Below are 27,904 nucleotides of genomic sequence, written 5' to 3'. Positions count from 1 at the left end.
AACAGCTAATGAGTAGCAGATTCAAGCCCAGTTTATCTGCAGAGCTGACTCTTAACCTCTGTGATGCTGCCTCTTATCTAGACGAGAGCCTCTTGCTCACATGTCAAGGAGGGTTTGTGTCGGCATCACATCCCTGTGTTTATCCCTAACAGTGAAAGCTTTATGGTACCCCACATGTTTCCGTGTCTAACTTTGGATTTTTGGTATTTCTCTGTCCTTTTTTCTACACATTCCAAAATCAGATTACTTCTTATGGAACTAGTGATAGGCTATCCTTGAAGCAGCAAAGTCTAGCCTGTGATTATTCCTATCATAAGAATGCAGGAAGAACATACAAATATTAAGCTATAGGTTCTATTTTTGATAAGTAGCATTTTTCCTAAGTTAAAACGTTGAGGTAAAAGAGGAGACACTGTATAATAATTCCAGTTGACTTGCACAAGCAGTTTTGGAAAATTTGCCTTTAATATTATTGCTATTAATTTTGGAAGTCATTGCAGCGTAAACTTTTCTTTCTGTATATTAAATCATCCCAGTGTATCAAGTGTCCTAGAGTCTCCACTAGGAGATACAGATTCATTTAGTTCTATGGAGAGTAAAAACTTCATGCATCTTCCAAAATGATTCTACTGTGGGTTGTCTATCTGGTAGTGTTTAAGAACACTCGAGGTCAAGGCTGCTTGGGTTGTACCACAAGGCCCTGAATGGGTTAGGCAGGCATGCTCGCAGTCATGGGTCTGTGATTTTTCCGGCTGTGGTCCAGAGAGATGCAGGTGTAGGTGGAAGTTTCTAGTATGTTTGACCTGCAGCTGGTTATCCGTTCCTCTCTTTACAGAGTGTGCTATGAGCGTGTTCCCTGGTACCCCACCGTGCTAACCTTCATCCTGTCGGCCTTGTGGCATGGTGTCTACCCTGGATACTATTTCACCTTCTTAACTGGAATCCTTGTCACCCTAGCAGCCAGAACGGTAAGCTTCCTTTGGGTGTGGGGGCTTTTCCTTAGGAATCCGGTGTCCAGACGTTTGTCTTTTAGGTCAGCAGGAGTGGGGTCGGGGTGGTGGGAGTGATGTTTTGAAAAATCAACCCAAGTCCTCTTGTTATAGAAATACTTCAGTGTATAGGAACATAGGGTCATAAAATTCATGTTGTTTACAGAGGGTGTTTGCAAAACAAAGGGACTTTTAGTGCCTTAAGAGATGAAAACATTTTTAATCATTAAAGGCTGTAAACATACAATCTGCAAATTATAATGATAATTAACACAGGCTCTGTAGGACTTCATTTTGCTTATATTCTGCTTAATTTCTCTTTTCATTATCCTACACCTAGAAACAATTCAGTCTCTGAGCAGCCCGTATGATTGCAGCCATAGGAACTTTTTATAGCTTGCTCAAACCGTTCATGTCTGATCCAATTAGTTTGTGTAAAGACCTTTACGAATTTTATAGACTGGTTCTCTAGGTTTGGGGGGTAGCCTTCCAGTTAGTCCTTGTCTGTTCCTACCATCTGCTGGCTATGGAGCAAGGATAATAAAAAATACGGCTGTCCTCAAAGAATGAGATGAACATGTAGATAATTACAATTCAGTGTATTCTAATTGTCAAGTATAGAGTTTTTGTATTTTATTTCAATATTTATTAAAGATTTGTGGCCTTTCTTATTCCGATGCAAGAGCCCCGCATAGCTATTCACTCATTCCATTCTTGAATTCATGTGTTCTATTAATATTTTAGGAGGCCTGCATGTTCTTATAGGTGGTGGGCTACTGCAGTAAATCAAAGTTCCTCTCCTGCAGAATGTTTTAGTTAGATGAAGGTTTGTTGGGACACATGTGTAAACTAAGATGTAATTAGTTACAATTAATTCTGATTGGCATACTATATTGTACGTATTTGTGCATTGAAGACACATTTTCTTCTCTCCCTTTCACATACCAACTTGCCTCAGAAAACTATAAAGCAGACAAGAATTTTGTTAATACATTCAGAATATTATTTCTTAGGATGTCTTTAATTCAGTTGATTTCAGTGGGTATAAAAGCATAGATTTGTGTGAAGCCTTCCTGGTGGGTGATCTGGAAACTTTTCTTCACAAATGGGTGAGATAAGAGATGGAGGAAAGGGTTGATAGGACAGTTTTTCCATTTTTCTTCTGAAGGGAGCATGAACCCAGACATGAATTGCTTCAGGCCTGGGAAGGTACCTAATAAAGTCTCTTAGATGCTTCCCAATACTGTCCATGGAAGGACCTCTAGCCTCTGTCCTGAGGAACTCAGCCAGTAAGTCTTTAGCTTCCCAGGCAGCCCTGGGAAGACTTTCCTGCTTGGGGAATGACCTTCCTAAAAGCCAGTCATTGTTTCAGCTCTGCCTATGGTTCAGATCTGGAAATAAGGTGCCTTTCTGGAGCTAAATCTAGTTGCATGTGTCAAAAGACCTACAAGTCAGTGGATCCTTTGATGAAGCATCGCCCATCTTAAAGGATTCTCTGTTTCCTTGTCTGTAAAATGGGCTTATACTATAGTTACACAATAGACTTGTGTTGAACAATCTACACAGGTTTGGCACACAAGTACGCAATAAATGGTAGCTATTATAATAGACGATTGTATTATTACTATTATTCAAAGGAACAAATTAGGAAACAGTGCAGAGACTTTTCTAGAAGGGTATTCGTCACAGAATTGTTCTCAATAGCAGGGGGTGGGAGACTACCTTTTCTATAATTAAAATGGTATTAGAGATATTTACTGACATGGAAAAAAATTCATGCTATGTTACTCAGTAAAAAAAAAAAAAAAAAAGGCCAAAATATACTGATGCCATTGAAAATATAAATATGAATATATATAAATATAATAAGTAGAAAAAGACTTGACAAGGTATGTGCTAAAACAATACTTTTCTCTGGGAAATGTTAAAAAAAAATCTGACTTGGCTGAGTTGCTCTTTAAACATTTTTGTACTGTGAATTTTTTTATAATAAGTATTTTTATATCCTCTATTCCTGAGGTGTACTACCTGCATGCCTGGTGTAAAAGTTTTTATTTTTTTGCACCCCCCTCCCCCGCCCCTTCCCATGACTTCCTTGGTGAGCAGGTGAGGAACAACTACAGACATTACTTCCTTTCTTCAAAAGCCCTGAAGGTTCTTTATGACATCGTCACCTGGGCTGTCACTCAGCTGGCTGTCTCCTACACGGTCGCACCCTTCGTGATGTTGGCAGTGGAACCCACCATCAGCTTATACAAGTAAGTTTCCCTTGGTCTCGGTTGCCATACAGTAAGCGTGTCTTTGTCTGGCAAATTGAATCAACCAGGACTGGCAATTTCTATGTATGGTTTCCACGTGAAAAAGTCGTAGAGAAAGCTCTGAGAGGCAGTGGCTGTCCTGGAAATAGCAAATAGTGATATAGATGAGCAGAGTTGACAGGGACCCCCTTCAGCCATTCCTAATATAAATCAGGGATGCTTAAGGCAATGAATTCTGAAGGGATGGATCTGGATTACAAACTCAGACGGCGAGGTCACCGCCCTGGCCTCTGAGAGCAGGATAGAGATGGGCAGAAGTGGAGCCACTGCCCTCTGCTGGGGACGGTCTGCTGGAGAGCTTTGTGCTCCACTTAGATGGCAGTTCTGCCAATTGCCTGTGGGGGCGCCACGGCACACGGTGGAGGGGAGAATGCAGAATTTATTTAGTGTGGGGGCCTGGGGTTCGCACCACAGGTTAAGTCTCTTGAGGGAAAGGGTGTCAGGCCCTTATGTTCAAACACCAGCCCTCCTGATGAACTGCAGACCCCCTCTTGATTTCTTATATTGTTACTCTTTTGTTCAATTAGTCTTACTTCTCTTCACTCAAATGATTGTGTAACCTTTGGCAAGTTATTAACCTCTTACCTCTGTGTTTTCTCAACTGTAAAATGAGGGTAAGAGTAGAATTCACCGCAGACCACCTCTCTGTTAGGATGGAATGAGGCCAACATGCTTGCTATGTGGCATATCGTCCATACTCGATAACTACTAACTTGTATTATTTACTGCCTTGCAGAGATGTCGGTAGATGAAGTTTGGAACATAGCTATGGTCAGAAAAGTGGCTTAGAAATAAACACTGCAGGCATGCCTTATCAAAGGCACCCGTATCAATGTGTAGACTGGGATGATTCTTTTTCGGGCTCCAGGAAAAGGAGGTAGAGGGGACTGGACCACACGCCTTAGGGAGGTCTGCTTCCTTAATACCCTGCAGCTCACAGGAGTGAGGTCAGTATAACATGGAATTGGAGCTGGTTTATACTCAAATTTTTCTAGACAGGAGATCCCAGAATAGTGGACAAAGAATAATCTTTAGCAAAAACAACAAAACAAAAACCCCTCAATTCATTTGCTACATAGGTAGGAATCTTAAGCCCCCCAACAAACCCCCCACGCTTGCACCATCTGGGTTTTACCTCCTCCGCACCCACCCTCTGGGCACCCCCACTTGCCCACAGCTCCCTGTTTCTCTTATCTCCATGCCCTCCAGCCAGGATTTGCCCTTCATTATTTTCATTAACACCCCCTCAGGCAGCCTTTAAGCCCTTTTGAGCTCTCTGCCTGAGCTAAATTTGGGGCTTAGGTGTATTGTCTTAGTGTCATGGTTACAGTCTCAGACATAGGGTTTAGCTGTCCGCTTTGAACCTGTAATCGTGGGCTCGTCTCCCCCTTTTCTTTGGAGGTGCCAATATCCTTCGCCCCCTTCCGTCTGCTCTAGGGAAGAGAGCTGCTAGTGATTTGGCTGTTTTATAAAGATGTGGGATAGTGAAGTAATGTTAGCTCAGATTTTTTTTTTTTTTTTAAAAAGGTACTTGTTCTTTTTGCAACAGGCATTAAAACACATTTACTTGCACTCCTGAGTAAGATGGATGGGGCTAAGGGTTTTTCCCAGTGTTTCGAAAATCTAGTCACTATGCAGCCTAATGAACACCAACTAGAGAGACCATGCAACAACAAAACCACTCCAGCCCCGGCATTGTAAGCACAGGATGTTGCCAGATGTGAGGTTTTTTTTTTTCAGGAATATATCATGTTATAGCAGAAATGCCTGTATTTAACTTGGTATCATTTAATCGCTACAGTATGCTGGGCACTGTTCTAGAAGCTGGGTTAGAGAAGTAAGCAAAAGACAGAAGTCATGCCTGCTTCCACAGAGGCAGACACAGGGAATAACCGACACATTTATAGCTATCAAGATCATACTCTGAGGGAAGGGTCCAGAGATTTATGAGAGCCTGCAATGGGAATCAACTCTTGGGTAAAGGGGGCATTTGAGCTAAGTCCCGGAGGCTGGACAAAGCAGGCAGGGAGCACGTGAGGGTGGTGGATGGGGCACTGCGGGCCCCTGTTCCCAGCACAGGGAGAGCAGAGATGAGCCCCTTTGTTATATAGCAGGAAGCCCCGTGAAACAGGAGTGAGGGCAGAATATAGAATCAATCCGCTACAGAGTCGTGAGCTGAGAAGGGTAGGTATTCAGTATGGCTGTTTATCATGTAGAGAAGTGGAGACTCAGAGAAGGAGAGTAATTTAACCCAATTCACACAGCAAGGCAGAGTTTCAAAGTTCCTTTAACAGCTCGAGCAGTAGTGCACTGACTAAAAACTACTGTAGGAGCAGCTGTTTTGGCAGAATGCTGCTCTTTGGGGAATCACACCGAGTGATGGTTTTTTTTGTGATTATGTACATTGAACCAACTAAGCATGCTAATCTCTACACTTAGGCAGGGCTCTGGGGAAAGAATCAAATCATTATCAATCCCAATCCCTTTCATGTAGATGTCTATTTCTTTTTAAAAACAATCTAGTTTTATAATTTTTTTTTTAAAAACTTGTTTAGGATGAAATTGACATTTCTGTCACTTTTACCACTTTTAAGTGCTTCAACCTAATGTGTTATCTTGTATATATATTATACTAAATAAAATATACTATACATTAAACATATATAGAATATATAAATATATATGTTTAATGTATAGTATAGATATTTATAGTATATATATTTATAGTACATATAATGTATAGTATATTTAAATAAATAGATATATTTATATATATAAGTGTATATATAGAATTTCTATATATATAGAAATTCCCTATCTTGATCAGCTCCGTCCAGTAAAAGTTTCTGCAGTGCCAACCAATATGTTGGCCACCAGCATATGTGGCTGTTGAACTTTTGAAATGTAACTGAAGAACTGAATTTTTTTTTTTTTGCCTTTTTTTTTTTTTTTAGGTCCACACCCTCGGCCGATGGAGGTTCCCAGGCTAGGGGTCTAATCGGAGCTGCAGCTGCTGGCCTACACCACAGCACTGCCAGATTTGAGCCTCATCTGCAACCTAAAGCACAGCTCACAGCATCACCAGATCCTAACCCACTGAGCAAGGCCAGGGATTGAACCTGCAACCTCATGGTTCCTAGTCGGATTCATTTCCACTGAGCCGCAACGGGAACTCCAAGAACTGAATTTTCAATTTTATCTAACTTTAATTTGAATGTTAACAGCCAATAGCTATTGTAAAGCATTTTAAAGATTTAAAGTACTTTAAAGTATTTTCAGAATCTGAAAAAAAATTTTTTTCAGAAACTCTTAAGAGAATCATTGAACCTGGTGAAAGAAATTAAAATGGAATCTACTTTTAGTGGAGGTGGGTCTGGTTGCATTCCAGATCAGTTCCTCACTAAGGGGATAATTTCGGTAACTGGCAATGAATGGCAGTCCTATGCAAATCCATTCCTCAGGCTAACCTTCTCAGCTTGATATTTAAATGTCAGATGGGCGTCATTGTCATTTTTCACTTTTCAGTCTCTAGCGTGACTTCTAATCCCAGCTTTACATTTCTCAGTCTAATTTTTTTAAGTTGTAAATGAGCCCCAAGTGAACACTGAGCTGTATCACGAAAGAACCTGTCTTAGCTCGGCTGCTGTGACTGAATACGAGAAACTGGATGACTTCCACAATAGACATTTGTTTCTCGCAGTTGTGGAGGCTGGGAAATCCAAGGTCAAGGTGCCAGCAGATTTGGTTTCTGATGAGAGCTGTCCTCCTGGCTTGCCAAATGCTGCCTTCTCACTGTGTCCCACGTAGCTGAGAAAGACAGGGAGACAGGCAAAGAGATGGGGGAGGGACACACAGAAGAGTGCTCACACCCTGATTTCTCTTAACTTTCTAAGAAGGGCACTGCCACCGCCCTGGGAGCCCCCCCTCATGGGCTGACCTAAGCCAGATTACCTCCCAATACATCATCCCCTTGGAAGTCAGGGGGGGCATCCCCATAGGAATTTGGGAGAGGATACCAGCATTTACTCCCGAGCAAATCCTTTCTGTGACATCATTTGCAAAAGCAAAGGCTCATATGTGGTTATTTTTAACGAGATGACACTTTACTAAATCCAGTGTGGAAGAATATTACAATTTGCGTAGGAATTTTTGTAGATAGCCAACTGTGAGAGTAAGAACTGTGTCTTATCTGTGTATCTGGAGTCCCTAGTTTGGGCCTATCATGCTCTATAAATGTTAGCTGAGGTCCTCCAGAATAAAAAGATGATGTATTCCTTAAAATTTGTGAGAAATTTGGAATGTCAGAATAAGTTACTAAAAACCTCCCCAAGAGGTTGGATTTTTTTTTCCCCTTGACTTCTGAAATATTTGGCTTTAATCTCATGTAGTTGTTCCAGGGTAGATTGGGCCCCATTTAACAGATCGAGGCAAAATGCAAGAACAAAGTGTATTTTAGGAAAAGCTAGAATTACCTCTACCTGAGTGTGCCTGGGAGAAGTCCAGCGTACCTTGCTGCAACCAGTGTGTTCCTCTGTCGAGCTGTTTTTTACTCTTGGTAATGTCCTAGTCATACCAGAATCTGGGTTCTTGTTCACGGCAGTCGACGAATGAACTCTGCGAACACACAGGCAGCAAGCAAGCAAAGTCTTTATTAAAGAAAAGCAGCTAGCTCCCAGGGCTGCTGGGAGTGGGGAGAAGAGCCCCCCACTTCTCTATTGTCCTATAGGGGTTTTTATCTCTTAAAGGTGGGGAGGGCACCAACGTGGGGTCCAGAAAGATGTGGTTTTTCTCCCATTGGCCTTGTTCAAATATCCATATCAGTCCTTGTCCAGTAGGGTGTTAGGAGTGGAAATGTCCCCTAAGTCTCATAGTTTGTTCCTTCTCTTCCTGTAAACTGAGTCACAGGGGATTAATGCCCATCTGGGCATAGGTCCACTCCCTATAGTCAACAAGGCCTGTGGGGATGCTACTCCCTGGAGCCCTTAAGTCGCAAATATTAATCAATGGCCATATCAAAGAATGCATCAAAGCCCATGCTCCTACACTGACTACCTGAGTTAATGATATTCTGCCTCAATCCCCCCTCCAGAGTTGGAGACTCTACCTGTGGGTGGGGGGCAGCAGGGGGTGGGGTGGGGAAGGGGAGGACCACCGATCTGACTGCTTCTTGCTGAAAATGGGCATTGTTAGGGGAAAGCAGTTAGGGCTCCAGTTATGGGACAGTCAAGTGGGCTTCGATACATTACATTGGGTACCCCTTCCATCACCATTTGAAGGTTGATAGCTTCTAATTGGGATGTAATGAAGCAAGAAATACAGTTAATTATTTCGAATAAAAGGATCAAGAGATGGCTATGGTGAGGAAATATTTTCACCAGGAGGAGGTGGGCAACCAGTTCCAGAGGGCGGCTCCAAAAGCTGGACCTGGAGCTGACAGCCTATGAATCTGTTGCTGGAGATCTTGCAGAGATTCAGATACATTCTGTGAATAATCGGGAATACAAACACAACATTTAGATTTTATAATAGCACAGGTATCTTGTCCTTGTGAGGAGTATGATTTATGGCACCACCTTACTTTTAAAGTCAACGTCATTAAATTTGTTCTAAACTTATTCCCTGCCATGCACAACATTTTTTTCTCAGTATTCACATCCCACACACCTTGCATCACTTTCTGTATCCATATTAGTCTGCCCCTATTTTCAGTCCAGAGCAACAAGCTAAAGACAGAGCATCTTTCTTTTCCCTTAATAAAATGCAAATCCATTCCTCATTCCTTCTTTACTGAAAGCATATTCTACTTTTCCAAAGCAACTGCAGACTGTCTTTTATAATTTCTAAAACCACGTGTTTTTCTTATAGAGAACATCTCAGGGTGGCACTAAACATGTTGATTAATCCTCCTAAATACCTTTAGTTTTTCTGTTTAGTAACTGATGTCTCAGTGTCTCGTTTGACTTTTATTAAACCTAGGTACAATTAAGTATTATACTTAATGTTGATAACTGTAACAATATGTCTGTAGTAATTAGATCAACAAACTTCAATTCTTATATTAATTTAATACTGAATATTTCCCAGTTTATGTGAACCTAAAATTAATACTGGCCAGTAAGTTCCCTTCTCTATTTTCAGACCTTGTTTATGAGAATCCTTGGTCAAGGGAATGCAGAAAAGGGCATATTTGTAACTCTAATACAGGAAACCAGGCTGCTGTTTCTGGAATTTGTCAGAGGAGAGTGTAGGGATGGCCACCACTGGATGTCACGGGCCCACTGCCTCATTTATTAGACGAAGGTCTTGCACTAGGTGCCAAGCCCCATTAGGCTTTTGTACTCCCAATATAGGGGTATTACAGGGGCTGTTACATACGACTAATAATCCCTGTTCCTTTAGGTTTTTTGCTTGGGATAAGTCCCTGTCATGCCTCGGGTCTCAGAGGATGCTGCTTTTGGCAAGGAAAGAAATTTTGATCTTTAAGAATTATTTTTACTAGTTGAGCATTTTTGGCTCATCCTATTTTTCCTCCTATGGCCCAAACATCTGGGTCAATATCTATTTCCATCAAAGGCAGGCATTAACCTTGATTAGGATCCATTGTCATGTGAACTTAGGCTTTAACCTTTGACAAAGTATCTATTTCTTTTTTTTTTTTTTTTTTTGTCTTTTTGCCATTTCTTAGGCCGCTCCCATGGCATATGGAGGTTCCCAGGCTAGGGGTCTAATCGGAGCTGAAGCCGCTGGCCTACACCAGGGCCACAGCAACACTGGATCCGAGCCGCGTCTGCAACCTACACCACAGCTCACAGCAACGCCGGATTGTTAACCCACTGAGCAAGGGCAGGGATCAAACCCGCAACCTCATGGTTCCTAGTCGGATTCGTTAACCACTGCGCCACAACGGGAACTCCCAAAGTATCTATTTCTAAAAGAGGAGTTGGACTCTCTGGAACAATCAGAAAACTATGAGAGAAGAAAATGGACCCCCAGTCACAACGAAAGTTTGTGTAGAAAGTTTTGTAACTGGCTTGCCAGAAATACCACGAATAGTGGCAGATTTATTTGAGGGGGGCCCAGGGTTGGAGAGGAGGACTGAAAAGGTGGCTCCCGTGTCCAGGAGGAAGTCAGTAGGCAGTCTTCCTACATTTAGAGACAGCCAGGGCTCCTGGGTGGTGACGTGGGCAGGAGCCAATATGGAAAGCCCCAGGTCCCATCAGTCCTGATCCCGGGCTTGAGGGGTTGACCCCAGGGACCTTCATCTTTGGGGGCAGTCCTTCTTCCAGTGATCTCCCCGACATATGGGACATGGCCTAGGTGCTGTGCTCTGAGCCTTGGGGCATTCCTCTTTAAAGGGTCCCTCTTTGCGACAGAGGAAACGGGCTCTGGGCTTAGGTTTCTGCCCTAGTCCTCTCGCCTTGGAAGCTCCCAGGTTGGCTCCCTGTAGTGCCAACTAGAGCCTCAGCCTTTCCTCTGTCTCCCTCTTGTTTTCCTTTCATTCTTCCTGGTCCTGATTATAACATACTTGAGTTGCTATACTGAGGAGGTGCTCCAGGTCCTGTCAGGGCTAAAAGCTATTTTTTTGGAGCTTTCTCCATCTATCTGGTGCCGATTGAGTTATAAACTTGTCTTTAAGAATTATTTGGCCCTCCATTGATTCTGGGTCTATTGGCGTATGTTTTCTCAATGCCTCTTTGAGTCTTTCTAAGAAAGCCAATGGACTCTCTTGTTCCCCTTGACAAACCTCTGATAGTTTGGAGGACTTAACGGGCTTTACTGGTGAGGCTTTTAGTCCCTCAACTATACACGTAATGAAATGATTTCTATGCCAATTGCCGTTATCCCCCTCATCAGCAGACCAATTGGGATTGCTCATAGGAACTGCCTGACACCCTGTGGGGAATCTTGTTCATCTCTCTTCTGATCTGCCTCCAGCATTTATGGCAAACCATTCATCTCCCCAGCTTTGAGCATTTTCTAAGACTTTATTTTTTTCATTTATGGTCAATGTCTGTTTTAGTAATAACATGACGTCCTTCCAGGCTAACTCAGAAGGACTGCGTGAGATCCTGAAAGACCTCAATATATCTATCTGGGTTGTCAGCAAATTTTCCCAAATCTTTTTTATCTGCCTTAACTCCTGTAGCGAAAAAGTCGTATGGAAAAGCCGTATAGGTCCCCATTCTCCGTTTGCTACTTCTTATAGAGTAAAGAGGGATATAACTTTGGCACTGGAGGGGGGAGAGGAGGAGCCTTGGGCAGTACTGGGGAAGGCTGACTAACTTTTGGAAGGTCTGACCCAGCTGGGCCAGGATATGGTGGGCACCTAGGTCCTGGGGGAGTTGGCATAATGTACTGGGGAAGTCCGCAAGCCTTCCTCCGCGTAGTGTCTTCCCTCATTGTAAAGAAGATCTGACATAAGGCACCTCTGGCATTTCCCTTCCCGTCTACCAAACAGGTCTCATTGGAGAATAGTATTATAAGCTAGAGAGCCTTCAGGTGGCCATCACTCTCCATCCGAGAGGCTATATAGTGGCCAAGCTTTCATGCAAAAGAAAATTAAACATTTCTTTTTTAGAGTCTCAGGGTCAAACTTTTCCCAGTTCTTCAAGGCACATGTCAGAGGAGTTGCAATTGACCTGTGCCCCAGGCTCGAGGATGTGGCTCCCATCCGAGAGGAAGGACCAGCATCCAGCGCCTATCGTCCTTTCTCGATTATGTGAGTGTGTCCCCGCTCTTACACGGAGCAGCTGGACATTAGTGGTCAAATGCCCCATCCGACCTCAGGCTGACTGGAATTAACCACTCTTTACCAGCGTAGCCTCTTTTCCCATCATCCCTGCCCATTGCCTGTCTCTGGACAGAGGTGAAGAAAACCCAGGCATACAGGCCCTGCCCTGAGATCCCGAATCCTAAGATGCTCGCTCTGATATGTCCTCTGTTAATATGAGGAAAGTTCCTAAGCCACCGTTACCAGGTAAGGTGGATGAACCAGCTGTCAGTTTCTCCAACCAGGGTGAAAGTAAATGGCAAAAAGCAAGACTCACTATGCCCAGGCTCTGAGGCTAAACACTTGGCCTAAGCTGGACGAATGCTAGTTATGAACTCCTTCTCCCCCCCAGGCATGGTAGCAACTCAGGGTGGTCTTAACATCTAGAGGTCTGTTTCCTTTGCCCCCCGCAGCTCTATTTGAAGTAATAGCAAAGGAAATGATAAAAGACAGGTTAGTTTTACACCATCATCTCCAGAAAATCCTTTTTGAAATCTTTGCCTGGATTTCTGTGTTAGGTCCCACCCTGTGTGGCCGCCCTGCGTCAGTGTCGCAGACAAAACAAGGGAGGATGCCCCCCTCTCAGAAGGTGGCCATTCAGCTGTCCGCCTGACTGCTGCCCTCTTGGGAGTTTAGGTACCTCTTAGCAATTGGCTCGTTTGTTTAAGCCCTGAACTTGGAATTAAACTTGGAGGGAGGGAAGAGAACCCTCAAAGTCCACTACAGCCATAAGCCGTATGAGGTCACCATGGAACTGCAAGTTAGGACCCCCTGTGACTCCATAGCCACTAAGGCCGTGGAGCCACAGACTTGAACCTTGAAGCACAAGCGAATCAGGCCACACATTCACTCATACATTCGGAGGTCATTGCAATGCCTCCTGCCGCCCGAGAAGTTACTTTAAGCCCTTTATCACCCTTTAAAATTCACAAAAACAACATTTTGTTTCTCACATGCCTTTGAACAATTGCTCACCTTCAGAAATACAGTAACTGTGACTTCCCAAATATTTTATAAAGGCTATATTACATAGAGGAGATTTTGGAGTGGGGGGGATGGGAAGGAAAGTTTGCCCGGCTCCTGCTGGCCCGACACTCATTCACACACTCACCCTCCTTTCAGAGGCAAATGAAACTGAAAAAAAGTAGCAAGTGCAAGCTTGCTGCCACTTACCTTGTGAGCACAGAGGTATTGGATCGGATCCTGGGAGAGCCCCCAAAAGATGATACCAGAAAGATGATACGGGAATCTGGGATCTTGTTCACGGCAGTTGAAGAATGAACTCTGCGAACACAAAGGCAGCAAGCAAGCAAAGTCTTTATTAAAGGAAAGCAGCTAGCTCCCAGGACTGCTGGGAGGGGGGAGAAGAGGCCCCCTTTCTCTATTGTCCTATAGGGGTTTTTCTCTCCTAAAGGTAGGGAGGGTACCAACGTGGGGTCCAGAAAGATGTGGTTTTTCTCCCATTGGTCTTGTTCAAATACCCATTATCAGTCCTTCTCCAATAGGGTGTTAGGGGTGGAAATGTCCCCTAAGTCTCATAGTTTCTTTGTCCTTTTCTTTCCCTAGTTTAAGTCACCATTCGTCTCATTCCTTTTTTATCAGTTGAGGAGCGGGCTAGAGATTCGCATTTTCTATAGTAAACCAAGTCTGTGGGGAATGCACATTTTTTATAATAAAACAAGACCTGTGGAGCTGTTACTCCCTGGAGCCCTTAAGCCACAAGTGTTCATCAATGGCCATACCAAAGGATGCATCAAAGAAAGCCCCTGCTCCTTTGCTGACTCCCTGAGTTAATGTTCTGCCTCACTAGTTTAAGCAGTAAATCTGAGGATCGCTCACCTGTGACTTGCTTGTTCACCCTTCTGCTGGCTAAACGACTACCATCTGTCTGTACTTACATTGTTTTCCAGTCCCAAAGGAAGAGGTGGGCGCTGTGCCTTGTTAGGCCCAGTTTAATGCTTCGTACACCCTCCGCGGTAAATGCCTATCAAAAGGAGAAGTGAAGACATGTTTGCTTCTGCTAGAGCTCTCGACTCTTCTGTAAACTGACCTTATGATCACAGAAGCTGGCAAATGATACATATAAATCAATTGTGGGTCCCCTGCCCCCCACGTGATGTTCCTTTGTTCTTCAAAAAGCATTGGAGAAAGTCCAAGTTCATGTTTCGAGGTGGATATGGAGCAGTTGTACAAATGCAGGCTCTAATTACTTGCCTTCATTGACATCTGCAGTATTTATTGAGAGTCTCCACTGTGGCAGTACTACATTTATGCACTAAAAGTCCACAAGCTTCAAGAGCAAAATTTCTTATTAGTTTGGACGAAAAGTGAGTTATGGAGTAGGCTTTCAAAAACTGCATCCCTGGAGTTCCCGTCGTGGCGCAGTGGTTAACGAAACATGAGGTTGCGGGTTCGGTCCCTGCCCTTGCTCAGTGGGTTAACGATCCAGCGTTGCCGTGAGCTGTGGTGTAGGTTGCAGATGCAGCTCAGATCCCACGTTGCTGTGGCTCTGGCATAGGCCAGTGGCTACAGCTCCGATTCTACCCCTAGCCTGGGAACCTCCACATGCCGCGGGAGCGGCCCAAAGAAATAGCAAAAAGACAAAAAAAAAAAAAAAAAAAAACCAAAACTGCATCCTTCGGGCTCATGATGGATACAGGAACCCCTGACATGTGAGTGGAGCACATTGGCTATAGTGTCGCTTGCTTTTGTGTTTGGGGAACAGAGTGTAGGGTTTGAATTTCGTTCTCTGCATCCTTTTAACATGGTGGGTTTCCAGCTGTTGGAGTTAATTCTTTCGATCTGCCTATTGCATCAGTTAATTCTTTCGATCTGCCTATTGCATCAGTGGACAGTGTGATGTAAATGGGCTGGTTGATTTGCTCTTAACCCACTTTGTGGTTTTGGTCCTTCCCTGGCATACTCACCCACCAAAGGGAGTTACCTGTGGAGTGGGTCACGACAAGCCCGAGGGCCGTCAGTCCACTGGTGCCACAAGCAGGGCCTAACTCACCAGACTGCAGATGCTGTAATCCCTTCCAGGGACATGTCCCACGTGGGTCCTTGTCTGAAATATAATTTGTGTATTTTTATTCCTAGGTCCATGTACTTTTACTTACACATCATCAGTCTCCTGATCATACTATTCCTGCCAATCAAACCACAAGCTCATACTCAAAGGCGGCCTCCGACTCTGAACTCTAAGAAAAAAACAGATTGATACCTCCAAAAACATGCTGAGTGCCTAAGACTGCCACTCATTGGGCAGGTGAGATGAAAAGATGCCAGAGTTCTCCAGTGACTTAGAGGTGATGTTTACATGCATCTTTTTTTTGTTTATTTTTGAAGTGCAGGGAATATTTTTATAAAGCCTTTTTGTACCATTAAATCAGCCCCATCCAGTTGATTTAATATATTATAGGACACTTGAGTGGTCTGGAGAATGTGCTGGAACCACAGAGACAGTGCGTTCAGGGCAGCAGGGTCAGCTTTTCTGGCATCATTTCCAGCCAGTGAAATCTGGATGTTGGGAAGCTGGGCTTATGCCTCAGAAATCAGAAGATGAAGCTGAGATGACGTGACTTCCAGAACATACCCCAAGATGGCTATTCCTTGGGAAGCCCCTGATTTTTTGACTTGTGACATTTTTTTTTCAAACACAATAACTAACTCAGCAGACTACAGGCAGGGGCGGTGTGGAGGGAGCTTTTTATAATGCTGAAAGGTCCATGAGCCAGGAGGACTGTGAACGGACACTCGAATGGACTGAAGGTCAGGCATTGTGCCCTGGAGTCAGCTGAGTTCTCCACCTGCTGCCACCGCCTCCCCGGATTGTGACCCTTCTTCGAAATGAGCCAAGGTCGGAAATCAGAGTGTCTCCTGTCCACGTGTACCACGAGTCTCAGAGGGACTGTTTTCCGCTGCACACATGCCTTCTGCTTGCCCAGGGATAGGCAAATGCCTGGGAAAATACCCAAATTTCATATCATTAAGGCAGTGGAATATCTTTTTTTTAAATAAAATTTTTTAGGAGTTCCTGCCGTGGCTCAGCAGTAACAAAGCTGACTAGTATCCATGAGGATGTGGGTTCAGTGTTGCTGTGAGCTGTGGTGTAGGTCACAGATGTGGCTCGGATCCTCTATTGGCTGTGGCTGTGGTGTATGCCGGCAGCTGTAGCTGATTTGACCCCAGCCTGGAAATTTCCATATGCTGTGAATATGGCCCTAAAACAACAAAAAAATAATTTTTAAATCAATCTAAAATCTCTCTTGAAGTTTGGGAAGGAGCAGCAGATATTTTTCTTCCCTCACTTCATGGAGGTGATCAGAATCACAGCTGTGATGTACCCTTGGGCTGGTTTCCATACTTTCAGTTTCATAGCTGATTAAATCTGACTGTGCTTTAGTTGAATCATCCTGTTGGAAAGCAGAAATTGAAAGAATTTTCTTTTCTCTTTGTAATGAATGTGCTGTGGCTCCTAGTGGGAACTTTTATTGGGTGATGTTCTATGGGAGAGAAGTAAATGTGGTATTAAATAGGGAAAATGACAGTAATGATAATAAAATATATGCTACATTGTTATACCTTCAATCAAATACCTTGGGAGGGGAGCATTTGTTCAAATCAGATGGTCAAAAATAGTTTCTTACTAAATGAATACTATATAAACTAAATATTTCTATATAAAGGAAGTATTTCTGGAAAGATCTGCTCTTTGTGTCAGTAGAGACTTGCCATGATGAAGCATGTGTGTGTGCCTGTGTTTTCACAAATGAGAACAGACTGAAGTTTTTACTTGTTTACAGTTGGAGTGTCCTATTTTCAAATTAGTACTCTGTGTCAGGCACTTGGATGTTTTGGTTTTTGGTTTGATTCCTGATCTTCATTCCTAACAGCGCAAGAATTAATCTCCTTTTACAGATAAGGAAAAAGGATCAGGAAGACAGTTTCTAACTGCCCCAAGGTCGCGGACTTGACGGTCAAGCTGAGATTTGAACCTAAGGGGGTCTCCCAGGAAAGCTACTGGCTGTGGATCTTTCCACGGGGTATCCTGTTGGTGCTTCTCTTTGGACAATGAGATGTGAAATGATGTGCTTGTCCCTTAGAGAGTTTCTGTGGTCCTGATGCTGGGGGAAAGTGCCACAACCTGTGCTCTGGTGCTTACATGACACAATCCATGTTAAGAAGTAGCACACTTGGGAGTTCCCATCCTGGCGCAACAGAAACAAATCCGACTAGGACCCATGAGGTTGCGGGTCCGATCCCTGGCCTCTCTCAGTGGGTTAAGAATCCAGCGTTGCTGTGAGCTGTGGTGTAGGTCGCAGATGCAGCTTGGATCTGGCGTTGCTGTGGCTGTGGCCTGCAGGTACAGATCTCATTAGACCCCTAGCCTGGGAACCTCCATATGCTGTGGATGTCGCCCTAAAAAGACCGAAAAAAAAAAAAATGGAAGTACATTTGGGCCCAGTGGAGGCAGCTCACCCCAGTATGACCAGGTAACCTGGTGGCAACCCTACTTTGCTGTGCTGGGAGGAGTATTACATAGTGGCTCGGGGGAAAGAATGTAAGTGTCTAAAATCTGTCAGGGTCTGTTTCCAATAAAAGTATTTTGAGGTGCAAGACCAAGAAAAATACCCATCTTTTCACACCAGCAAAAATGGTATCTATCACCAGTGGGGATTGGCAGGGAGTGTGTGGACTAGTCCATTACCACAGTGAAATCTTTGGACTTGCAGTATGACTTATGTCTGTGTTTAGCTGTATTTAAACATCTTCATTTCTGAAAGAACAACTTTGGTGGCGAGAGGAGAGGTCATCACTAAGAGACCAGTCCCGCTTTGGAGGACCCTGCCAACCCCCCTCAGTCCTGGGCCAAGGGGGATGACTGGTCCCTAAGTGAGCACCCAGAATTAGTACTCATTATAGGATGGAACAGAAGTCAAGCCTGTGAAATTTGGGCTTATAGAATCTCTATCAGACAGTGCCATGTCCTGGGACGCATTTTTCGTGTGATGAAAACTTATTCACTACTAAAAAGACAACACCTAGAAGAATCATTAGTACCTCTTTCCCTGAGAACATTTACCCATAACACAAAGTTTTAATTTAGGACCAAAGTTTAGCCAGAAGATTGGGACTGTTTCCATTGCCTTACTTTTCCTAGTTTCCCTAATATGCATTTAATTAATATGTATTGGGTTGATGAGCTTTCACTTTAAAAGAAATATTTTATAGGTTTGTTTTTGAAAAGGCCAAATCTCGGAGTTCCCATTGTGGTGCAGCAGAAATGAATCCAACTAGGAACCATGAGGTGGCAGGTTCGATCCCTGGCCTCTCTCAGTGAGTTAAGGATCCGGTGTTGCTGTGAGCTGTGATGTAGGTCGCAGATGCGGCTCAGATCTGGCATTGCTGTGGCTGTGGCATAGGCCAGGAGCTGTAGCTCTGATTAGACCCCTAGCCTGGGAAACTCCATGTGCTGTGGGTGTGGCCCTAAAAGAAAAAAAAAAAAAAAAAGCCAAATCTAAAATAGTCTATTTTAGCTCAACACTGCTAATCATCAGAGAAATGCAAATCAAAACCACAATAAGACATCACCTCCCACTGGTCAGAAATGGCCATCGTCAAAAATAACACAAATAATAAAAGAAATGGGACTGGTTCATCATCAGACTGAAGCTGAATTGGGCCTAGCGTATCAGGTGAATAATATTTTGTTTGGAGGCTGAACAAGCAGGTTAACCTTATCTGAGATAATCTTGAATCAGAGCAGCCACATCAAGAACTTTTAACCTGGATAAGCTTTTCCACTTATGAGGTGCCCTAGAGAAAAAGGGGTCTCAGCCAAGCACTCACTAAAAAGAGTAGAGGGGAAACTATTTTTTCTCCTCTTCTTGAGTTTCTGGTGATCAGGATAAGACCAGCTGAGACATCCCACTCGCTCCAGAGCCTCCAGAATCCTGAGGAAAACTGGAAGATGACAGCAAAGGGGTAGGACAATAGGACGTGGAGCTCATGTCCTCCAACAGATATATTAAAAAAAACATGTACAAGCAAAATAATTCACACAGAACATCTATTGAATGCTGGCACAAGACCTCAGACTTCCAAAAGGGCAAGAAAACCTCCATGTAGCCAGATAGGACAAAAGAAAAAGAGATAGAGGGGGGAATTAGGATGGGACTTGCACCCCAGGGAGGAAAGGTCCCCAAACCCTGGGAAGTCTCCTCACTGAGGCAGAGATCAGCTTGGATGGAGGGGGCACTTCAGAGCCACAGAGCAGTATGATCTACACAGATAATTGGCACCACTGCCCTGTGCTCCCCAGCCTGATACACTCTTGTCTGTCACTGCAAGCAGGGGCTGAGTGCTGAAGCTAAGGCTTCAGAGGTCAGACTCAGGAAGAGGATCAGGGTTGACTATGCAGAGACATCCTGTGGGGATGGAGTGCAGCAACTGAGAGTGTACTTGAATAAAGCCTGGGCCCACCAGAGAGGCAAGTAATCATTGTTAGGGGGTGTATGAGGTGAAGAGCAGGACCTCCACAAAAGCTTCTTCCCTGAGTGCTCTCAGGCAGCAGGACACTGCCTACAGGAGCTCTGGGGATGGTGTGAGCCAACACTGCCATCCTAGACTCCAGAGGCAGGCACAGGCTGCTGCCACAGCTATAAGACCCGGGAGCAGGCACCAAGCACTATGCCTGCTGCCATTCTAGGAGCATGCAAGGGCCAATACACCTATGTATCCCCCATATCAAGGGGATAACAGCTAGCACAGGTTGAGTGAAGAGGCAGCAAGCATCCAAAGTAAAAGCAACCCCTTGATTCTGGACAAGATGGCACAATAGAAGGACTTAAAGTTACCTCCTCTCTTGAAAACACCAAAATAACAACTAACTGATGAACAACCATTAACAAAGTAGACTGGAACCTACCACAACGGGTATTTTTTTTTTTTTTGGTCTTTTTTTTGCTATTTCTTGGGCCGCTCCCACGGCATATGGAGGTTCCCAGGCTAGGGGTCTAATCGGAGCCATAGCCACCAGCCTACGCCAGAGCCACAGCAACGCAGGATCTGAGCCAGGTCTGCAACCCACACCACAGCTCACGGCAACGCCGGATCATTAACCCACTGAGCAAGGGCAGGGACCGAACCTGCAACCTCATGGTTCCTAGTCAGATTCGTTAACCACTATGCAATGACGGGAACTCCCCACAACAGGTATTTTTACATCCAAAGACAAGAATGCACAGCAAGACAGTTGGAGGGGCACTTTTGTGATATAAGCAAATCTCATATTCATCACATGGGTGACCCTCAAACTGGAAAATAATTATATCACAGAGGTTTTCCCACAGAAAGCGAGAGTTCTGAGCCCTGGGTCAGGGCTCCCCAGCTGGGATTCTGGCATTAGAAGGAGGGGCCCCAAGAGCATTTGACTTTGAAGGACAGTGGATCTTGAGTACAGGAGGTCCTCAGCACTGGGTGAAAAGGGCTCTACTCTTAGAGGGCACACACAAGCACTAGAACCAGGGCAAAGCAGTGACTCCATAGGAGCCTGGGTTAGACATAGCTGTGGGTCTTAGAAGGTCCTGGGGAGGGGTATTTGGCTGTGGCTCAGGGCACTGGTGGCAGAAGCCCCAGAAATACTGACTGATGTGAGCTCCCCTGGATGTGGCCATTTTGGCACTGAGACTGGCTCCACCCCAACAGCCTACAGCACACACACACCCCCACCCAGTGTTTGGACACCCTCAGGTCAAACAACCAGTAAGGTGAGAATACAGCCCCATGTATCAGTGGACAAGCTTCCTAAAGTTGCAGTCAGCACACAGCCACCTCTAAACACATCACTTGACACAGCCATGCCACCAGAGGGACAAAATTCAGTTCCTACTTCCCCCCCCACACCATGAGAAGGCATCAGAAGCTGGCACAAGTCCCTGGACCAACCTCACCCACCAGGGGACAGACACCAGAAGCAAGAGAAGTACAGTCTTGAAGCCTGCATAAAGGAGACCAAACACAAAGTTAGGCAATGATAATGCAGAAAAACATGTTCCAGACAAAGGAACAAGATAAAAACCCAGAAGAACTACTAAGTGAAGTAGAGATAGAAAATCTACCTGAAAAAGAATTTAGAGTAATGACAGTAAAGGTGATCCAAGATCTCAGAAAAAGAATGACAGTGCAGACTAAGAAGAATAAAAAATGTTTAACAAAGAGCCAAAACATTTAAAGAATGCAATGCAATAACTGATTTGAAAAATAAACTGGAAGGAATCAATAAAATAAATGAGGCAGAAGAATGAATAAGTGAGTTGGAAGACAAGAGTGGTGGAGATTACTACCACAGAACAGAATAAAGAAAAAAAGAAAAATAAAAGAAATGAGGATAGTCTCAGAGACATCTGGGACAACACTGAACACACACATTTTCACATTATGGGGTCCCTGAAGGAGAAGAGAGACAGAGCCTGAGAAAATGTTTGAAGAGATTATAGCCCAAAATGTCCCTAACATGGGAAAAGAAACACTCAAGTCCAAGAAGCACAGAGTGCCATACAGGATAAACCCAAGGAGGAACACACTGAGTGATGTCAATCAAACTGACAATGTTAAAGTCAAAAAGAAAATATTAAAAGCAACAAAGGGAAAGCAACAAACAGCATACAAGGGAATCCTCATAGGTTATCAGCTGATTTTTCAGCAGAAACTCTACAGGCCAAAAGAGAGTGGCACGATATATTTAAAGTAATGAAAGGGAAAAAACCTCAACTGAGAGTACTCTCCCCAGCAAGGCTCTCATTTAGATTTGATGGAGAATTCAAAAGCTTTACAGACAAGCCAAAGCTAAGAGAATTCAGCACCACCAAATCAGCTTCACAACAAATGCTAAAGGAATTCTCCTTGCAGAAAAGAAAAGGCCACAACTAGAAACAAGAAAATTATGAATGGGAAACCCCACTGACAAAGGCAAACATACAGTAAATGTAGGAAATCAGCCACACAATGAAATCAAAAGCAGCAATTTTCAAAAGAGGAGAGTACAAATGCAGGATATTGGAAGTACATTTGAAATTAAATGTCCAGAAATTTCAAATAATCATGTATATATACAATATATATGTGATATATATGAACAGTAACTGTAAACCAAAAATTTATGATGTACACACAACACAAAGCAATCCAAACACAATGGTAAAAACAGTCATCAAATCACCAAAGAAGAGAACAAAAGAGGAAGAAAAAAGGCCTACAAAATACATTCAAAATAATTCAGAAAATAGCAATAAGTACAGATCAATAATTACCTTAAATGTAAATGTATTAAATGACCTAACCAAAAGACTGGCTGAAAGGATATAAAAACAAGACCCAAATATATGCTGCCTGTAAAAGACCCACTTTAGATCTAGGGACACATATAGACTGAAAGTGAGGGGATGGAAAAAGGTATTCCAGGCAAATGGAAATCAAAAGAAAACTGGAAGAGCAATACTCATAGACAAAATAGACTTTAAAGATGATTATAAGAAACAAAGACACTACATAATGATCAAAGAGAAGAAAATAAAACATTTGTAAATATATATGCACCCAACATAGCATTTACCTCATATACTGAGGTGCTCCTAACAGTCATAAAAGGAGAAATATAGGCAGAACGGTAATAGTGGGGAACTTTAACACCCCACATACATCAGTGGGTAGATCATCCAGACAGAAAATCAATAAGTAATAGTGACCTTAAATGACATTAGACCAGATGGACTTACAGATATTTATAGAACATTCCATCTGAAAGGAGGAGAATACACATTCTTCTCAATGTACATGGAACATTCTCCAGGATAGATCACATGCTGTGCCACAAAGCAAGCCTCAGTAAATTTAAGAAAATTGAAATCATACTAAGAATCTTTTTTGACCACAACATTGTGAGATCAGAAATCAACTATGAGAAAAAAAAAAAACTGTAACAAAACACTAACACATGAAGACTAAACAATGTTACTAAACAACTGAAGAAATCAAATGAAAAATTAAAAAAAAAATCTAGAGACAAATGACAATAAAACACAATGATCCAAAGCCTATGCAACACAGCAAAAGCAGTTCTAAGAGGGAAGTTTATAGCAATACAATCTTGCCCTCAGGAAACAAAAAAAAAACCCTCAAACTTTAATTTACACCTCAAGCAACTAGAGAAAGAAGAATAAACAAAAACCACGAGTTAGTAGAAGGAAAGAAATCATAACGGTCAGAGCAGACAAATGAAATGAAGACAAAGATAACAATAGAAATATAATCAATGAAACTAAAAGCTGCTTCTTTGAAAAGATGAACAAAATTGATAAACCTTTAGCCAGACTCATCAAGGAAAAAAGAAGAGGGCTCCAATAAAATTAGAAATGAAAAAGAAGTTACAACAGACATGACAGAAATACAAAGGACCTTAAGAGGCTACTAGAAGCAACTATATGCCAATAAATGGACAACCTAGAAGAAATGGACCAATTCTTAGAAAGATACACTCTTCCAAGACTGACCAGGAAGAAACAGAAAATATGAACAGACCAACCATGAGTATTGAAATTGTAACTATGAATTTAAAAACTTCCAAACAAAAGACCAGTGCCAGATGGCTTCACAGGTGAATTCTATCAAACATTTAGAGATGAGTTAATCCCCATCCTTCCTAAACTCTTCCAAAGAACTGCAGAGGAAAGAATACTTCTGAATTCATTCTATGAGGCACCATCACCTTGATACCAAAACCAGACAAAGATACCATAAAAAAATAATATTAAAGGCCAATATCACTGATGAATATAGATGCAAAAGTCCTCAATACTAGCAAAACGAATCCAACAATACAGGAAAGGGGTCATACATTATGATCAAGTGGGGTTTATCCCAGGGATGCAAGGATTCTTCAGTATCCTTAAGTCAATCTGTGTGGTATACCACATTAACAAACTGAAGAGTTAAACCCATATAGTCATCTCAATAGATGTAGAAAAAGCTTTTGACAAAATTCAACACCATTTGTGGTAAAAACTTTCCAGAAAGTGGCATAGAGGGACCCTACCTCAACATAATAAAGGCCATATATAACAAAACCACAACTAACACCATTCTCAATGGTGAAAAGCTGAAAGAATTTCTTCTAAGATCAGGAACAATACAAGGATATCCACTTTCTCCACTTTTATTCAACACAGTTTTAGAAGTCCTAGCCACATTGATCAGTGAAGAAAAAGAAATAAAGGAATCCCAATTGGAAAAGAAGAAGTAAAACTACCACTGTTTGTAGATGACATGATACTATACATAGAAAATCCTGAAGATGCTAAGAGAAAACTACTAGAGCTCACTGCAGGAAAAAAACTTAACATACAGCAATCTCTTGCATTCCTATACACTAATAATGAAAGATCAAAAAGTGAAATTAAGGAAACAATCTCATTTACCATCACATTAAAGAGAATAAAATACCTAGCTAGGAATAAAATCTACCTAGGAAGGCTAAAGACCTGTTCTCTGAAAACTATAAAAGTCTCTGAGGAAAGAAATCAAAGATGACACAAACAGATGGAAAAAATCAATATTGTCAAAATGACTGTACTTGAGTTCCCATCATGGCTCAGTGGTAAACAAACCCAACTAGTATCCGTGAAGATGTGGGTTCGATCCTTGGCCTTGCTCAGTGGTTAGGGATCTGGTGTTGCTGTGAGCTGTGTGTAGGTCACAGACATGGCCCAGATCCCACATTGCTGTGGCTGAGGTGTAGGCTGGCAGCTGCAGCTCTGATTGACCCCTAGCCTGAGAACTTCCATATGTTATCAGTGTGGTCCTAAAAAGACAGAAAAAAAAAAAAAGGCTCTACTACCAAGGCAATCTACCAATTCAAAGTAATCCCTATCAAATTTCCAAAGGCATTTTTCACAGAGCTAAAACAGAAATTTTAAAAATTTGTATGGTAACACAAAGGGCCCTGAATAGCCAAAACAATCCTGAGAAAGAAAACGGAGCTGAAGGAATCAGGCTCCCTGACTTCAGATGATACTACAAAGTTACAGTAATTAAAACAGTATGGTAATGGGACAAATATAGAAATATAGATTAATGGAACTGGATAGAAAGCCTAGAAATAAACCAATGGACCTATGGGCAATTAATCTATGGCTAAGGATGCAAGAAAATACAATGAAGAAAGGACAGTCTCTTCAATAAGCAGTGCTGGGAAAACTGGACAGCTCCATGTCAAAGAATGAAATTACACCATTCTTTACACCATACATCAAAATACATTCAACATGGATTGAAGACCTAAACCTAAGGCCAGATACTATAAGATTCCTAGAGGAAAACACAGGCAAAACACTCTTTGCAGCAATAATTTTTTGGATTCCACCTCTTAGAGTAATAAAAATAAAAACATAAACAAACAAATGGAACCTATTTAAACTTAAAAGCTTTTGCACAGCAAACTAAACCATAAACAAAATTAAAAGACAAGCCGTAAATTAGGAGAAAATATTTGTAAACAACAAGGGATTAATATCCAAAATATACAAACATCTCATAGAGCTCTACATCAACAAACAATCCAATTTTAAAAAATGGGCAAAAGATCTAAATAAACATCTCTCCAAAGTAGACACATGGACAGCCAAAAGGCCAATGAAAAGACGCTCCACATCACTGATTATTGAGAAATGCAAATCAAAAATACAACAGGTTTCACCTCAAACCAGTCATAATGGCTATCATCAAAAAGTCTACAAACAATAAATGCTGGAGAGGGTATGGAGAAAAGGAACCCTCTTACACTGTTGATGGGAATGTCTAGTAGTATAACCACCATGGAGAACAGTATGGAGTTTCCTCAAAAAAACTAGAAATTGAACTACCATATGATCCAGCAATCCCACTCCCCTGCATATACTTGGACAAAAGCACAATTTGAAAAGATACATGCACCCCAGTGTTCATCACAGCACTACTTACCATAGCCAAGACCTGGAAGGAACCTTCATGTCCATCAACAGAGGAATGGATAAGGAAAATACGGTACATATACACAATGAGGTAATACTCGGCCATTAAAAAAGAATGAAATAATGCCATCTGCAGCAACATGGTTGGACCTAGAGATTATCATACTAAGTGAGGTCAGAGAAAGACATATCATATGATATCGTTATATGTGGAATTATAAAAAATGACACAAATGAACTTATTTACAAAACAAACAGACTCAGAGACCTCAAAAACATACTTGTGGTTACCAAAGGGGAAACACAATGGGAGGAGGGATAAATTAGGAGTTTGGGATTATCATATGCACACTGCTACACATAAGACAGCAAGGACCTACTGTAGAGCACAGGGAACTTAATATTCTACGATAACCTATATGGCAAAAGAATCTGAGAAAGAATGGATATATGTATACGTATAACTGAATCACTTTGCTATACACCTGCAACACCACATTGTAAATCAATGATACTACAGTATAAAATAAAAACTAAAATATCAAAATACAAATGTTTAAAAAAATCACAAATAACAAATGTTTGCAAGGATATGGTGAAAAGGGAATCCTGTACATGGTTCATGGGAATGTAAATTGGTGCAGCCACTGTGGGAAACAGTATGGCGGTTTCTCAAAAACCCAGTAATAGAACTATGCTATAACCAACATTTCCACCGCTAGATATACATCCAAGAAAACAAAAATACTGATTTAAAAAGATACATGCACTCTAGTGTTTATAGCAGCATTACTTTCAACTGCCAAGGTAAGAAGCAACCTAGGTGTCCAATAGATAAATGGATAAAGAAGTATATATATACAATGCAATACTATTCAGCCTTAAAAATGATGAAGAAATGTATTTATACAATGGAATACTATTCAGCCATAAAGAACAAAAACTTGTCATTTGCAGTAAAATGGACAGACTTGGAGGGCACTGTGCTAAGTGAAATAAGTCAGAGAAATACAAATATCATATATGAGATCACATATATAGAACCTAAAAAATAAACTAGTGATTCACAAATGGTGGAGAACAAATGAGTAACCAGTGAGGAGAGAGAAAGGGAAGGGGCAATGCATTGGGAATGGGGAAAAGGGTTATCATGGGATTATATGAAATGATATGTTTGAAACTTTTGAAAATTGTATAGCACTCGAATTTGAAGAATCTTTCATTAAACAGCCTATTGAATGGGAGAAAATATTTACAAACAGTGTGACTGACAGGGGCTTAATTTCCAAAACAAACAAACAGCTCATGTAACTCAAAGACAAAAAACCAAATAACCCAATTGAGAAATGGGCAGAAGAACTAAATGAACATTTCTCCAAAGAAGACATACAGATGGACCAACAGGCACAAGAAAAGATGCTCGAAATTGCTAATTATTAGAGAAATGCAATTGAATATTACAGTGAGGTACCGCCTCACATAGGTCATAATGGCCATCATTAACAAATCTACAAATAACAAACACTGGAGAGGGTGTGGACAAAAGGGAACCCTCCTACGCTGCTGATGGGAATGTAAGTTGGTGTGGCCACTATGGAAAACAGTATAGAGTTCCTTAAAAACCAAAAAAGAGTTTCCTTATGATCCAGAAATCCCACTCCTGGGCATATATTTGTTCCAATGTATTATTAAAAAAGATACATTGACCCCTATGTTCATTGCAGTACTATTCACAACAGACAAGGCATGGAAACAATGTAAATGTCTATGGACAGAGGAATGGAAAATACACACACACACAGAGGAATACTACACTCAGCT

The 27,904-nt window shown here is 42.1% G+C and overlaps 2 protein-coding genes across 14 annotated transcripts in view; one reads left to right on the top strand and one right to left on the bottom strand.

Moving 5' to 3' along the window:
• Positions 1-16,880, top strand: part of MBOAT1 (membrane bound O-acyltransferase domain containing 1) — a 111,692-nt gene extending 94,812 nt beyond the window's left edge. For all 6 annotated transcript variants that reach the window (XM_013977464.2, XM_005665613.3, XM_001928343.4 and 3 more), the window contains exons 11-13: positions 836-968; positions 3,096-3,247; positions 15,177-16,880. In XM_013977464.2, coding sequence (XP_013832918.1) covers positions 836-968; positions 3,096-3,247; positions 15,177-15,297 — 406 coding nt within the window. In that variant the 3' untranslated portion in view covers positions 15,298-16,880. The remainder of the gene's footprint in view (positions 1-835; positions 969-3,095; positions 3,248-15,176) is intronic.
• LOC106504335 overlaps positions 6,745-27,904 on the bottom strand; it is a 68,434-nt gene continuing 47,274 nt past the window's right edge. The window contains exons 2-7 of one of the 8 annotated variants that reach the window (XR_001297727.2): positions 15,091-15,144; positions 13,976-14,061; positions 13,251-13,361; positions 8,683-8,789; positions 7,780-7,921; positions 6,745-7,114 (exon numbers count right to left, since the gene is read on the bottom strand). Coding sequence is in view for 5 of the 8 variants with exons in the window: in XM_021100239.1 (XP_020955898.1) it covers positions 7,609-7,921; positions 13,251-13,361; positions 13,976-14,061; positions 15,091-15,144 (564 nt within the window). In the remaining 3 variants the exon portion in view is untranslated. Of the gene's footprint in view, positions 7,115-7,307; positions 7,922-8,682; positions 8,790-13,250; positions 13,362-13,975; positions 14,062-15,090; positions 15,145-27,904 lie in introns of those variants that run through there. The other 7 variants (XR_002346339.1, XR_002346340.1, XM_021100240.1 and 4 more) reach the window with 7 other exon arrangements.

This window comes from Sus scrofa, chromosome 7, assembly GCF_000003025.6.
Source record: "Sus scrofa isolate TJ Tabasco breed Duroc chromosome 7, Sscrofa11.1, whole genome shotgun sequence".
Classification (NCBI taxonomy): domain Eukaryota; kingdom Metazoa; phylum Chordata; class Mammalia; order Artiodactyla; family Suidae; genus Sus; species Sus scrofa.
This window is presented reverse-complemented; position numbering and strand designations above follow the sequence as displayed.